This window comes from Myiozetetes cayanensis, unplaced genomic scaffold (genome assembly GCF_022539395.1).
Source record: "Myiozetetes cayanensis isolate MyiCay16 unplaced genomic scaffold, myiCay2020 scf1, whole genome shotgun sequence".
Taxonomy (NCBI): Eukaryota; Metazoa; Chordata; class Aves; order Passeriformes; family Tyrannidae; genus Myiozetetes; species Myiozetetes cayanensis.
In genome coordinates this window covers 120,161,606-120,177,253 of record NW_026086604.1, presented here as the reverse complement: position 1 = coordinate 120,177,253, position 15,648 = coordinate 120,161,606, and the positions used below count along the sequence as shown (strand labels likewise).

At 38.4% G+C, this 15,648-nt stretch overlaps 1 protein-coding gene across 3 annotated transcripts in view; it reads left to right on the top strand.

Moving 5' to 3' along the window:
* ITGB8 (integrin subunit beta 8) overlaps window positions 1-5,544 on the top strand; it is a 46,406-nt gene extending 40,862 nt beyond the window's left edge. For all 3 annotated transcript variants that reach the window (XM_050311266.1, XM_050311270.1, XM_050311257.1), the window contains one exon: window positions 10-5,544. In XM_050311266.1, coding sequence (XP_050167223.1) covers window positions 10-132 — 123 coding nt within the window. In that variant the 3' untranslated portion in view covers window positions 133-5,544. The remainder of the gene's footprint in view (window positions 1-9) is intronic.
* The last annotated feature ends 10,104 nt before the right edge of the window (window positions 5,545-15,648 follow it).

Below are 15,648 nucleotides of genomic sequence, written 5' to 3'. Positions count from 1 at the left end.
TCCTTCAAGGATAAGATGTTTTTGCCTACAGTTTGCACAAGAACAGTAACATACAGACGTGACAAACCAGAGGAAATAAATATCGACATCAGCAAGTTGCGATTAAATGAAACTTTCAAGTGTGAATTCTGAAGACTGTGTGTTTCCTGCAAATTCCATTTCCATCAGGATCGACTTTTAAAACGTTACCTTTTGTACTCTGTGGGAATCTTGACTGTCGCCACACAGTTTTGTTTTGTGCATTTTGTTGAATACTGTAACTAAGTGACCTGTAAACGGACTCACATTATGTGATTTTGTTTGAAACTATAGCTGCTGTATTTTTTTAGATTTTTTTGAAAGAGAAATGTGCGTTACTACTGTTCAGAAACATTAGTGTTGATGTAGCACTTTAGCATATTCTAATTTATTTAGTTATGGCGTAGAATGTAGATATGAACCAGTCTGACAAAGCACTGATCTCACTCTACATGTAGCTAGTACTGATGTGCTCTGTGGAAATGGACAGAAGCTGTGACTGAAATATTAATATTGCTGTATATTATAGCAATAGATTAAACTATTAAAATGCTCTTAAGTAGAGTAAATGGTACTTTTATAGGTCTCTCAGATGATATATTCCACCAATTTGTCTGCTTTAGCCTCTTAGCTTTTCCTCATAAAAATGAATGGATTAAATGAGTATTTAGTTAACTGGTGTGGGTCTATAGTTGTATGTGTATACACACACCATGCACACACAGGTAAATTATATACAAAGTTTTTCATATGGATGATGTCACTTAAAGATAATTTATATCTGATAAAGAGTAATTTTTAGCTTTTTTATTTGTTTAAACATAAAAAACCCCTTTTATACAAAATTTAAGATATTTGGAAACTGAGTGGCTACAGAAAATGAGAGTTTCTCTGTCCAACAGCATGGTCTACATGATGATCACTGTTGGCTGACTTCAGCTTTAGAGTCAGCAGCATGAACCCCGTTGCAAGTACATAAATTACACCAGAGCTGTGTTTGGTTTGCTAGCTACATGTCAGTGTTTTGCCAAATAAAGGCTTTGATCTTTTTGTATGATGTCAGGAATGTCTGATTTTACACTTGCTCTTTTTTGTTATGTAAATTAGTTGATGGGATCGAGTTTTGTAAATTTTCTTGTAACCACTTCATTTTTTTTTGACTGTGTCTTGAGAAGTGTGTCCAGTGTGATGTGGAAAAGAACCTGCAGTTCAGAAGGTGAGGAAAATATGAGTCTTTTTCTCAAGGGAACACATTAGTTAACTTCATAAATGTGGGATCAAATTCTGCCTTCAGAAATAGGCAAAGCTCTTCTAAATATGGTGGGACCAATATAAGCCTATCTGAGAGAAGAATGTGAGCTACAAGGTAACACAGATGCATTTTTTTAACCCCTAAAACTGACTGTAATGGTAGAAGATCATTATGTTATATGCTAGTTGGAAGTGTCAGTTTGATTTACTAAGCCTGTGCTGCTGAAACCCCACAAAAGTGTGATCAACCTCTAATGCTCTAAAATCTTGCTGGCAAAAAGAAAATTCATCTCAGAAGACAGTGTACCATTTTAGCAACACTTATTGCTAATATGAAATATTAGCATATGCTAATATGAAATATTAGGTCTGTATTTGTCGTAGATAAGTTAAAGAAACAAAGCAGGACCTCCTTATGTGCAGTTTTTTAGTATATATTTAGTATATATTTCCTATATATTTCTTCTGTAAATTCCCACTAGAATCTGAGGAATATGCATGTGAAAAGAAGGCAGGATGCAGAAGAACTGGTAAGTGTTATGTGAGTGTTCGGTTTTTTGAGTAATTGATCAAGTGGGATTGAGAAAAACAATATAAAGACATTGGCCTCTTCATTAGCCATAAAAGCTCTAGACCTTAGGGATTGGGTGTTTTTTTAAAACCTGTAAACTGGACTATTAAATGTTTCTAAAGCAGTCTCCAAAGTAGGCCCTGAACTTTCTACCATAAAGGTAAAAGTGTCTCATTTAAAGAAAAGAGTGTTTCCTTACACTGACTCTGACTTCAATGATAGCTTAATTAGGTAGAACCTTCGTTATAGATTAATTCTGTAATCAATCAAGTATACCTTAAACTTTTATTTTCTTTTAAAACATGTAGGATCATTTTCTTTCTGTGTAAATTAACAGATTCCAAAAAACTGGTTTCAGTGGGATAGAGATAAAAGATTGATAAAGGTTTACCTGCTATTACCCTTATCACAGTTCATGACTATTTGTGAGTAGCAAACAGTCTCTGGTTGTCTGTTTCACTTTACAAAAAAAAAAAAAAATCAGTGCTCAGTGATATTTTCCCACCATAATGCTTTAAAGCATTTAGTAAAGCTTTTACAGAAGTGATAACTTTTTTTTTGTAGAAATTACTTTTCACTGCTAGAGGCAGTTAAATTGTGTGAGTAGGGGACAACGGAGCTGGGCTCTCAATGGAAGAAAGATTTGAGCTGTAACACCCATCTTCCAGACACATCACACTCCTACTGCTTTTCTTCTGTAGCACTTGGTTGGCATTGCAGTGCTGCCTGTGAAGGGGCACGGCCAGTATTTCCTTATCAGACACCTGCCTGAATGTTTAAAATGCTCTGGTCAAATAGAAGCAGACTCACAGGACCAATTGCACTGTAAGCTGCTTGCTGTCCTGAGATTAAAAAATGTACACTAAGAAAAAAAAATTTTTAAGAAAAAAAAAAAGAAGAAGAATAAAAAACTGTTTTGCATCTCCCTCATGGTTTTGCTGTATTGTGGAGGAGGCTGGTGAAAGAGAATAAGCTGCTGTTAATGTGACAGGTCAAGGCTTTTAGAAGGCCCATGGGGAGCTTATACAGAGCAGGATTCTTGGGAGGAGGCTTTGTTTCTAGGGATGGAATCTATCCATGAGAAACTCTGGCTTTGCTTGGTACTTGTTTCCCTCTGCCTTTGACCATGTTTTTCAGAAGAGCTGCTGCTGGAGATGAATAGCTCAACAAAAGCCTCACTATTTAGGGAGTTGTGTTCCCTCAGCACATGACCTTAAATGAGAAAGCAGCCTGTAATTCACAAGGAATTTCTTCAGTGATTGGAGAAGGACTCTGCTTCCTATAGTGCTTAATATGGGAGATATTAAAGACAAATTAGTTCACATTAGTTTTCAATGTACTGTGTGTCAAAGATGCTCATAAAAATAGGGGGAAAATATCTAACCTCAGAATAGAACATTCCAAACTTCTCAAATAAAATTTCTTATACTAGGCTTCTTAAAAAAAAAATTAAAAAGAAGTCAAATAATTCTACTCTGTGCCTATATCCAAAAATGTACCAGCAGATACTGTTGCATCTCATAATTTTTGGGGGAATTGTTTTTAGATTTGCTCCCACAAATAGACCATATGCATGACTTTTTACAGCATAAATGTTAATGTTAAAATATATATGAATAATTTTCAGATGCTAATCTCCTTGTTTTTACCTTTGAATGCTTATTTGCTTAACATTTCAGAAATTCCATGTTTAAGCAATTAAAAAGCATGCATTTTACTTCAGATGTTTTTAAGTACTGTAAAATGAGGAAAGCTATGAAATGGTTATTTCCAAGCATCATGAGTACACTAATAAGATTGCTGAAGAAGTGTGTGGGAAAATAGCTGTTTCATCCAGAAAACGTGCACATGGTATGCAAGGAATTTTCATTGTGCCCAGCTGAAATTCCCTTACATTTGCAAGGAATGTTAAAAGTGAACCTTTAAAAGGAAGGATGTTCGAATGGGCATAGTTTACATTTTATCCGTTATTCTCAACTGGATTTATTTTTTCCTCTCTATGATGTCATGAAAACCTGCTATGTAAAGCATTCTTCGTACTGCAATGGAAAAATATTATTTTCCCAGTCTGGTCATATATAATATTTGTTTCCTGCTTAGTGTGCATACCTAAATGTACATGTTTTGCAAACCATGGGAGTGAATGTATGAAACAGCTTCAAGCAACCCTCAGTCCTAAAACTAAACATAAGGTCTGGAGATGTCCAGGGCAGACAGATGCAAGGGCATGGCTGCCTGTGCAGGGGACTTGAAGAGGGAAGGCAGAAAACCTCTTCAAAGTAGGTTTGTTGGCAGAGGTGGTGCCCTATGTTTGCATCGTAGGCACTTGTCCACACACTGGAACTGCATAATGTGCAGTCTGAACTGCAACACTGCAGACATTTCACATCTTTATTCATCCAGAATGCTTACATGGGACTGCCTGTAAATTTGAATGCTGCAGATCTCTGTTAAAGCTTCTGGGGAGTCTTTGGGCACCTACCCATTGTCTTTCCACCAGCCCTTGGATCAGTCAGCCTTCAGGAGTGTAAGCTATAGCTGTAAAGGGCACCTCTCATAGAGGCATTTGTGCTGTGTCAGTGCTGGGTAACACCTAACTCTGCTCTGACTGTGAGTGATGAGTGGTGCCAGTCCATTTGCAAGAGAGGGGAAAGCAGAAATGAAGCTGTAGTTAAGAAGAACACTACTTTTTAATTGTATCTTGAAACTGCTCTGATGCACAGACATCTCTGGGGTCTTATTGAGAGCCATCTCAATTCTCAGAGAGCCATCTCTGAGAATTGAAATGCATGGAGAGGGGGGAAAAAGGTTAAAATTAGGCAGTAGGAATGCATCTCTATAGTGAGCCAAATCAGTGGGGTTTCACTGAGAGCAAGCAGCTCAGAATGGTTGGCCTGTCTGGGGGAAAAAAAACATAACAAACCCCTCCCCCCCCCAAAATTACTAGATCCTTAGGCTTTAGAAATGCTGCTCTGGATTGCATGTTCTCTTTGTTTCCTTTTCTGTACACACTTTAAAAAAAAAAGATACCTACTTATTAAAAAATTGTCTGGCATTTCTTAAATTAATGGCTTCTGTCCAAATCCTAACATTTCATCCTGATACCTATATTGTGTTTGGGCTGTTTCAGTTGTATTTTGAAGGGAGATGTTGAAAGAGTCTTTTGGAGAGGCATTAGTGTTGGATGAATTCACTGTGCTAACATCTTCGCTCCTGCCTACTGCTGCTTCAAAAATAATGCTACTTTAAAGTGTCTTATTTAGCAACTGTGTGACAGCTAATAATAATACTACAGTTTTTAACTTTCTATTTAACATATGCTACCTTTTGTAAAAAAAAGTATATAGAGATAAATAATATTTCTCTAGATTTTATGCATAGAGACTATTAGTAAGGGAAGAGGTTTTAAATTCTATAACTTCTTACTGCTCGTTTTACATTTTAAATTATGCTTTTAAATCACTACTTTTGTTTGTCTGGAAATATACTGAATATTTTATTATTTAAAATAGTATACTTTTATAGCTGTTTTATTAATTTCAGTTGACTACTAACTTCTATTTTGATATTTATTATTGAGTTGACACTGTAGTATATTGAGATGTTTATTTTTCTATCAGAGCTGTAACAACTATGACATAGCATTATTTTAATGCAACATCATTGTACTTGCTCTCTAAAAAATAAAATCAATATTTAATCCATGCGGATTTTTTTCATATGTTTAATGTGTCTGTGATAAGTAAAGGGAGAGATGTTCACCTCCTTGAGGTGAATTATACTGTGCCCAGAATAATAAAATTCAAAGAATACTGTGTTTATCAGATGTAGACAAACAGGAGATGCATGCTCAGGATGAACTTTGAGAAGGTGGGAAGGAGCACAACAGCACTTACCAGTTTGGAGGTGGAGCTGGTTTACCTTGCCCAACCCAACTGCAACATGAATGCACCAGGAGGTGTTAGTACTTTGTAGGGGACAAGATACTTCTTATATAAACATAATCTCTAAATTGATAGGTCGTTGTGATAACCTTTATTCTGCTTTGCTTTGTTGGGTGGTAGAGGAACAGGCTTTCTGGAAATGGGTAAATCTCTCTGTAATGCTTCATTTATGCCACTCTGCAGGTTTAGGTCACTTTGTGAGTACTGGTAAAAATGCATCACTAGTTGAGGAAGGTGACACACATTCTGTTCTTGAGCAGAATCAGTCATAGTATGTGCTTTGCACAGTGCCATGAAATCTCCTGAAAAGGACTTTAGACATGATCTGTGAAAGCACATTCAAAATTTGCCATGATGCCTCAGTAAGAAGACATCTGTGGCACTAAGACACCTGTCAGACATCAATGATAAAACTATCTATCCATGCTTCTAACATGATCCAGCTTTTGCTCTAGGAATGAGAGAGAGGGCTAGAATCAAATGACAGCTGATGTGTGCTCAGTCATTATGTAACTTAATGTCCAGGACTTGGCAATAAAATAGAAAAACCAAGGAAAAGGTGTGCATCAAAATTAGAGAAAAAAAAATGTAAATATCACAAGGCTAGTCTGTTAATCTTTGTTGCTTCTTTTGTCAAAGCACATAACATCATCCCAATATACGCCTTATGAGACTCTTGTCTGAGAAATTTCCTTTCACAATGCAGTAGTCAGCCTTCAGTGACACACAGAGCAAGCACATGCAACCACTCCTCCAAAAAGAAATACTCATTTTCCTTGAAAGCTCTTCAGTAAACATAAACCTAGGTATGAATTCCAGACATATAATTCAAGCGTATAACTTGAGCCAGAGCCATAGGCCATCATTTTGCCATTTGATAGTAATCTTGAAACTGAGGTTTTGTTAACACTTAAGTCTCCTATAGACAGTGATTGTGGCCTCCAGATGTGTTGCCTACCCTGCATGTTGTGGAATGATGGTAAGTGATTTGTATAAAGTCTCTATTTCTTTCTTCCTATATCCTGAAATCCATCAATTAAGTCACATCCATATATCTTTAAATATCCAGATAATGACAATTAGGGGTTTTGACATTAGTAGCATTTTATTTAGCCAATTTTTATCCATATCTACAAAGTTGTCAGCAAAGGCACAGTAGTGCCCTAATTTGTTTCTAATGTAATTAAACTGCTGTTTTGTTGCAGATGCCAATGACAAGGAAAAGGCTTCCTGCTCAGACTCTCCAAAGAGGAAAGAAACCTAAGTTACAGCCTCTAAAGCCAGTGAAGGAAGGACATCCTCATTTCAGCCACATTTTTGACACCAGTCACGTAGGTGTATTCTGTTACAGAACTTCTCTGCCTTCATGATTCTTTTTGTGGTAGGTGCAGAATTTGATCCAATACTCAGAGAGGATGGCATTAGGGACAGTTGGCTTGAGTGAAGATCTAAATATGCATGATGGCAACCAAAAGACAATGATTAGAATTAGGAGTAAAAACTTTGTTAACAGACTGATTTAGATAGTAAGAAGTTAATCTGAAAAGTGCGTGTTTTCTTTTGCTTTTAGTCAACTACAGAGACAAAAACCTTGGAAATACATATTTGCTGCCTTGGGTTTAAAACCAAACAGTTTAATGTATTGTATGAATTAAATTTCTAGTTTTACAGAAACCCAAATGGTCTGAAGCTTTGATTAGAGCACAGGTGCTGTCACTGTGGTGCAGGGGCTTCTGGCTGCTCATCTTCTGCTTGGGAGTCTTGGAGTGGTCCAAGTTGGATTGGACTGTACAGAATTCATATTAACTAGACACAGGCTGACAGTCTGATTTATTAGCACTAAAGAGGCCCCAGCATTATCATCTGGCTCTTCATTCCAGGGAAACTGTGATGGATGGCAGAAAGCAGTATTTTCCTTTTTTTGCAAACCATTCTATCTCCTCAGCACAGAGCATGGTCTCTGATTATTTTCTTGGCCTTGAACTGCATGATTCATGAAGGATGGTTACTGTTTAATAAAGATGATGTGTATGCAAGCTGATAAAACTAAATTATTAACCACAAAAGCATAGTAATGCCAAGTTATGTCACATATACTTACTGAAGTCAGTGCACGTGATGTATTTCTTTCAGCTCTGCAGCTTGCCAAGTCCCCCTTTGGGGGCTCTAAGCCTCATCCTAAGCCTCTTGTTTATGCCTGAGCAATCTGGAGAGCGCAGGACTCTCCAGTGGACTGTTTTTGAGTGGGATTCCTCTGCTCTCAAAACTGCTCATAGGAGAAGCCTTTCCCACAAAGCCCCTTCTGACTCCTTAGCCTTTGACCAAAGCCTTAACACGTCCATTCTGAAAGCATCACTGAGGCTGTAAGACACATGATCGAACTGCTGAGGAAACAGGATGTTATAGTGGATGTTTTCTTCACAGTATTTGTAGGCAAACTTTTGCTTTACTCTGCTCTAGACTAATCGGGAATTTCAAAGACCTCTACAACTTAAACATGGTGCTCTGTAGGTTATCCTTGTCTTCAGGAGTGTTTAAGGTTGGCTTCTGTCCTTGAACCATTGTGCAGCTGCACCCAGGCTCCTGTGGGGTAAAGAACAAAAAAACAAACAGCTAAAATAAATACTTCCTGTCTTTCTCAGCTTCTTTGTACATCTTTCTGTATCTAAACTGAGCTCTATCCATGCCTTCTTTGAAAATTGCAGACACCAAATCAGAGGGCATCATCAGGAAACAGCTGGTGAGAAAAAGGTTTTATATTCTTGGGCAGACAAGAGCAAAGTCTGTAGTGCAGAACTAAGCAGAGCATCTCTGAACTTGGTCAGATATAGTCCCATTGCTCTGCTCCTTTCCACTGTTAAAAAGTCAGGGCTGTTTCTTGGTGAACTAGCCAGTCCTCAGATACCCACAGAAATTATCCTGCTTTAAGCTTTAAATGACAGCTTCTGCAGATGTATACAACATACAAAACACATTCCCCTGCCAGTATCCCCTTTCTGATGACAATATTTATCATTTGGAAATGCTTCTTTCTGTATAATTTCGTGTGTTCATGTGTCTGCATATTCTATCCAAATTAACTTTTCTTCATCTTCAAGAAGTCCACCTCTGATTGCTAAACAGCCTGTCAGTCTATATACAGACATAGTCTCACATACCTTTTTTTGTATATCTTTCAAAATGGCATTCCTTCCCCAATTTCTTATGCATAACAGGATTTTCCTTTTTAAATTCCTATATATATCCCAGTTTCTGTTAATACCTAGGCTGCTATCATGTTGAAACTGTGAAGTGTTTCCTAGTGTTCTTCTCCTTGATTCTTTGTGCTTTTATCTTTTTTGGCTGCTGCCTAACACATTAAACCTAAAACAGGGAAGAGATACGCAGCAGCTTACGCAAGGATTTTTGATTCACAAATAGGTCCTAATCATGATGTTAAAAATAATAAATGAATGTTTCATTAGTGAGTTTGTTCCTCATGCCTTTGAAAGTAAGGTCTTGATTTTTTAAAAGAAAATCATTGGTCCCAAAGAAAGAAAAAGATAATGTGTCAGATCATTTTGCAAACCCAAAAATTGTCTTTCTCAGAAGGAGGATTTATTACCATATGACAGGTTGAAGGTACTTCATTCTGTCTAAAATGAAAACCAAGTATATTAATTTCCAAACCAAAAAGCACATAAACTTTGTTTTCAACAATTTTGTCCAAGGTTCTGTTAAATTACTAGGCTCTTGTGGTTCAGCAGAAGACTATGTTAGAAGTGAACATACTGAACAACTTTGAATATCAAGTCCTCAAGGTCCCTTTTATACCAGATATATAACAAATTAGGAATATTAATGTAATATGTTATATACCTTCTTTGAAAAAACCCAATCTTTTACAGAACCTGTTTGGCAAGCCAAAATATAAGGAGCTTTATTTATTGTCTTAACTGATGCTCCCTCTTGGGTCACAAAGACTTTATGCTAGCAAATATTGTGGAGTACTCTTACATTTTCTATTTCTCCCCTTTTCATTCACCAAAAATAATAGCTTGGATTTGAACTACCTGAGTATAATGCAATTCCTGTACTAGCCAAGAATTTTGCTTGCCTAATTAGCTGGCTTTTTGTCAAGTGTGTTTATGTACTCAGTTACATTTTTTGTTCGCTTGTGTGGGTTTTTTTGTTTCTTTGTTTGAGGGGAGTTTGGTTTGTTTTGGTGGAAAATGAAAATTTAACAAATGGCTGTCAACATCACTTGAAGTGTCTCAAAGGAAAGTGTTTACAGTCTAAGTGCTATTATTTAAGCTATTTGATACATTTGGTGACCTAGTTCCTATGGAATTCAAGTGGTTTTATCTTGCCAAATTTTACTCCCTTGGTCACTGCCCAGTTCCTTCTGCTTCCCTAGGCCAATGCAGGTGTTTGCCAACAAAGTGAAGTCTGCAATGTCCTTTGAACCAAAGAGATAAGGGAATCATTCTTCAGCAAGCTCTGGCAAAGAAGACAGTATTAGAATTTTGATATGATTACAATACCTGGGTTATTGAAGTTTTATTGGATATAAGATTTACTGTCAATTTATACACAGCTACCCCTGAAGTCACCAATACAGCATACCTGAAATCTTGCTGATTCTAAGAGATATTATATGAGGGACTTTCTTGAATAACCTTTTTATTTTTTAATATTCAAATATATTTGAGATCTCCCTTGAAATTATATTTTTCAGATACTTTGTTTCCCACCATGGTGCCTCCCTAGAGGACACCAAAATAGGATGCAGTTTACAGTATTCACAAGGAAGGTGAATGACTCTGTGCTGTCCTTACCTGAGGGATATGGAAGTGACAGTTGCTCTCACAACACCAGAATCACATTCCAGTAAGACTCCTTACTTTTTATATCACTCCCCCATGAGAATGGGGGAACTGCTGCATGAAGAAATGCTTCCTCTGGTTTTGAATGCAGCACTTTGAATGCAGGAGCTATGGGCCACCAAGCAAACAGAGGGGACATTGAGCCCCAGCCACTCTCTTCTGGAAAACTTGTCCTGTGTCCCCAGGTCACCTCTCCCAGACTGTTGAGTCCAAGCATACATGGTCATTTATACTAAAGCCTGTCCTTATCCTTGATCATCTTTGCAAACCCTTTTCAGATTCTCTCCTATTGCTGGCATCCTTATTTCCTTCATGAAGGCTGAGGGAGTGAATTTATTTTCAAAAATCAAAGTGTACATGAACCACCTTTACATAGGGACATACTGATGTGAGTCTTTTCCTATTCATTTTATTATACTACTTAATATTTTTATGACGTCATTTGATACAGAATTTTCATACCTTTCTCCTTAACAGAGGTCTTATACTGAATTACCATCCTATCCTGTTTACCTCTGAAACCACTGAATGAATGAAGGAGGATCACTCACAGCTCTCTTGAATGCAAATGCTAGCAGTTGGGTTCCCCTTTGCTTCAAGCAGAATCTCTCTCTCACAGTTCTTCATAGCTTCTGCTTAGTCTGCTTAGTAGCACCATTCCTAGTGAAGCAGAAATCTCTGCCAGATACCATCCTCATAGTGTTACAGCTCTGCCTCTCTACTTCTCTCTCCAGTTCTGCACAGGCTACAGTAAATGCTTCAGAGAAAGTTCCCAGTAAAGTCTTGGTCTCCAGGGTTTTTTTCAGAGCATGAAAGTTTTTTCCTCCAGTATTTCCTACCTTCCTTCTTCTATATGTGAATGATGCTTACCTAAATAGTACCAGCTACAACCCACTGCCTCTGAGGTTTACCAGCGTTGCACTTAGTAGGCAAATTGTATGTTTGTCTGCATGTCTGAAGTCTTTGCTGGACCAGAGCATCTTGCTCCTCTTCCCTTCCTGCTGGATATCCTAATTCTAGAAGGGCAGTTGTATTAAGAGAGGGCACATACAATCCAGCTAAGAGAAATCTGTTACTGTAGTCATGTTTCCTTTCATTTGCCAGTATGACATTCCTGGATATCTCATCTGCAGAGTTAGTCATTCTAGTCAGGGGCTGTTCTGATGAGAAGCTGACTTGACACAGCTCAGTCTATTACTTCTTTTTAACTTTTTTACCTTCCAGCCAATCCACAATTTCCCACAACAGGGAAAATGCTTATAACATCACAACAATTGCCCAGCAAATATGCTACCTCCTACCTTAGTTTCTGTCTGTTCACCATACTTTGTAGCACAATCCCTTAATTGTCTAAACCTGGTTTCCTGAGCATTGATTCTGCAACATTTGGGATCTATCCCTCCCTATCTTCAGAATTTCTGCAAAGTACTTCTGAACAAAGCAAAAACAAAAACCAACTTTAGTCTGTGTTTGGATAACTTAGATTCAAACTTGGTAGATCTTAGAGAAGGTCTTGAAATCTGAGGAGTTTCTAAGGTGTGGGGGCCAGAGTTAAGGGGTTATATCATATAGAAGATGAAACTTTTGTATATGGCCCCAAAACTATCCTTCTGTAAATGATATCATCTGATAACCAGATCATTTGGTAAGCAACGCTCCCTGAATTCTATGCTGAATTTTTAATTAGATACAACTATGGCAACAGGAAGGATTGTTTCTTAGACAAAAATTAAAATTACACAGAAACAAGAGTGCATCTGAAAGCAGATAAAACAAGGATTATCATGTCCTCTACTATGGTGACTGTCACCTTAAAAATAGTCTCTTGGCAGGAGTGGTAAATCACTATTTCAGTCCTAGACTTTGTTCAAAGACTAAGGTTTTAAACTTCAAAATTTTGGCAGAGATTCCTCCGGCTTTTGGCACAGCACAGTCCAAAATGCACTCCTACGTTTGTAGAATCCCAAGAAGTGGAAAAATCAAAAATAAGTAAAGACTACTGGGATAACTCTGAAAGTAAGAGTCAGTACAGAGGAACTCTATTAAGATAGTTTCCACAGTATGAATCTCTAAGGCTTTTCCACATGTGCTGAGTATTTTGATAAAGGTAGACATCTTGACAGGCTGAAAGAATGGACTGACAGGAGCCTTGTGAAATTCAGCATGGACAGATGCCATGTCCTGCATTGGGACAGACTAACCCCTTGCACTAATCTAGATCAGGTTTTGCCTGATTGAGGAGCAGCTCTGTTGGAAAGGATCTGTGAGACCTGGAAGGCACAAGCTGAATGTGAGACAGCAGGGGGTCCTGGCACCAAAGCATGCCAGCAGCATCCTGGGTTGTATTTATAGTAAGTGAAATGACGGAAGGAAGAGACCCCATTTTACTCAACACTCGTTAGGCCACATCTAGATACCACATCCACTTCGGGGTCTCAGTACAAGACAAGCATTGAGGACCTTGAACAAGTTCAGCAGAGGGACACAGGGATGGTTAGAGTTGCAGCACTTGTTTGGTGGGAAGAGTCCAAGGGGTCTGGGCTTGTTCAGCCCCAAGAGGTGGCTCCAGGGCACCAAAGCCTGCCAGTGCCTATGGGGAGGTGATCAAGAAGATGGAGTCAGCCTCTTCACTAAGAGTCGTGGTGAGATAATGGACTGAAGTTGAAACAGGAGATTGAGACTGGATACAAGGAAAAATATTCCTTTGAAGGGTAATTAAGCATTGTAAGAAATTGCTCAAAGAAGCTGTGGGGTCTCTATTCTTCAGTGTTTTTGAATCCAGCTAGACAATGTCCTGAGTAAACCGTTCTGATGCAGTGTTGCTCTCCTTTGAGCAGGAGGTTGGACTGGAGACCTCTCAAGGTCCCTTCCAACCTGAACAGGTCTGTGAGTCTCTGAGATATGTGGAGCCTGATTAACTCCCAAGCATACATTGTTGTTCCCCTCTGTCACCCTCTGTATTACCTTTATAATAAATTACATTTATTTCAAGAGGCTTTTCGAATGCAAGTGCTCAGTGGTACTGTTAGCAACAGTTTGCTAAGAGTCTGCTGGGAAGGAAAAGCTGTGACGGTCAAATTCCTTTAAAAAGTGGACAGATACTCTTCATTGAAGAAATAGCTATATAAAGAAACTCCAAACAGTGACATTTACAGCATACATTGATTTTTGACTGTATATTCCTTATGTGGCCATGGAAGATTTTTGCCATCTGAAGCAAAAAGCCATATTCAGCTCCAAGGCATATACAAATCCCTTTAGCTTCTTTGGGAATAGCCTACACATAGCTCAGGGCATGGTTTGGCCCATGGTCAGTAGACTTCTAAAAGCATTTTTCCGACCATTTTTTTTTTCTTGCAATATTCATCTTTTTCCTTTCCAGAGATTCTGATGGCATTCCTGTTGCTGAAGCTATAGTTTTGTGGGAACATCTTTGAAGTTTAATTAGATTTTTTTAAAAAGACCAATGGGTAATCTGAAATACAAATTAACAAGATCACTTCAGGCCAAAAGTGTCATACAGCAATATTAGACTAAATATTATGCAATTGTTCTGCAATTCATGCTCTCTTCCCACTCATGAGTTGGGTTTGAAAAGCTTGTGGAATATATATGACATATGAGAAGAAGTGCCAAATGTTCCTTATATAGTCCATTCTCACATTTCCTGTGGAAAATGTTCCTTCTCATGATCTACCCTTTCCCACATTAAGCTGAAGTTTGTCCATTACACCAGGGTAGTATCATCCCTGGCCATGAAATTGCAAGGAAAACTTCACATGTACATGACATCTATTCTGAATGAAGTGTCCAAAGTCAGGTACAGACTGCATGCACAGAGCTAGTGAGATAAAGGATTATAAAATAGACACAACTGCCATCTATGCCCTTTTTCTAGAAATGCATAAGTGATAATGCCAAATTACTCACATATGACTATAAAATCTTGAAAATGGAACCATTCTGAACCAGTCCTGGCCTTGTCTGTCTGCCACAGAGTTTGCGGTGGGTGTGAAATTAGGTCTGATTTGCCTTTAGGGGCAGGGGCAGAAAGACAGGAGCCAGGAGGGGAGGGAATGCCCGTGCTTTACTCAGATGACCCCTACCAAGTACTGGGGAGTGGGGAGAGATGTTGTATCCCACTCATCTAGCATCTCATCACTTTCCTCACACCCAACAGGCTTTGCAGCAGAGAAATGGATGCAGCATGGGCTACAATACAACATCTTGTTCACAACTGCAACATTTTCAGCACAGAAGATCTTGAAATGTATATACAAACTCTAAGTTAAAATTTACCCCTGGTAACTTACTGTCCAACCATATTCTATCTTCAGTGGAATAACAACAGCAAAGCTTGTGTCAATTTGTCCAGACATGACTGTTTCTGTTGGCAAACCTGAAACACCACAGTCACCAAATGTGGACAGGCACTGCTGTATGTGAGGAGCAGGTGCTGTAAAGAAAGGATCTCCTGGCTGAATGGCTGCAAGAAGTTGATGAGAGAGATTGTAATGCTACAAGATGAAATGTTGGTGACATTTTCAGATTTTAATTGTCCAGCAGATGAGCAGAGAGCAAGTCATGTCGGTGTTGGTAGCAAGTGCTTGGTTCATGTCTCTTCTGCACTGTCCTGCCTGCTCTGCCAGGGACAGGGACCCCAGGGCCACCTCCTCCCAAACCCTCACTTTCCTTGGAGGTTTCTCACTGAGGCACCAACCAGGCACGATCCTGTAAAGATATTAGGAAGCTGGTGTTAATTTCCCTATGACTTGTTAATTTTTATACGGCTTGAATGGTCATAGGTCAGTACTGACATACACTAAACAGACTAGGAAAACACAGATGAGTTTTCCATGTAGAAACCTTTGATAGATACAATAAAACCCATAAAATAGGTATGTGTGTTGGTCAAGGTCAGATAGAAATGTGATTTTTTTTTTTTCTTTTTTTGGTTTGTTTTTCTTCCCCTGGGCATCACTAATATTGCCTAAACTAT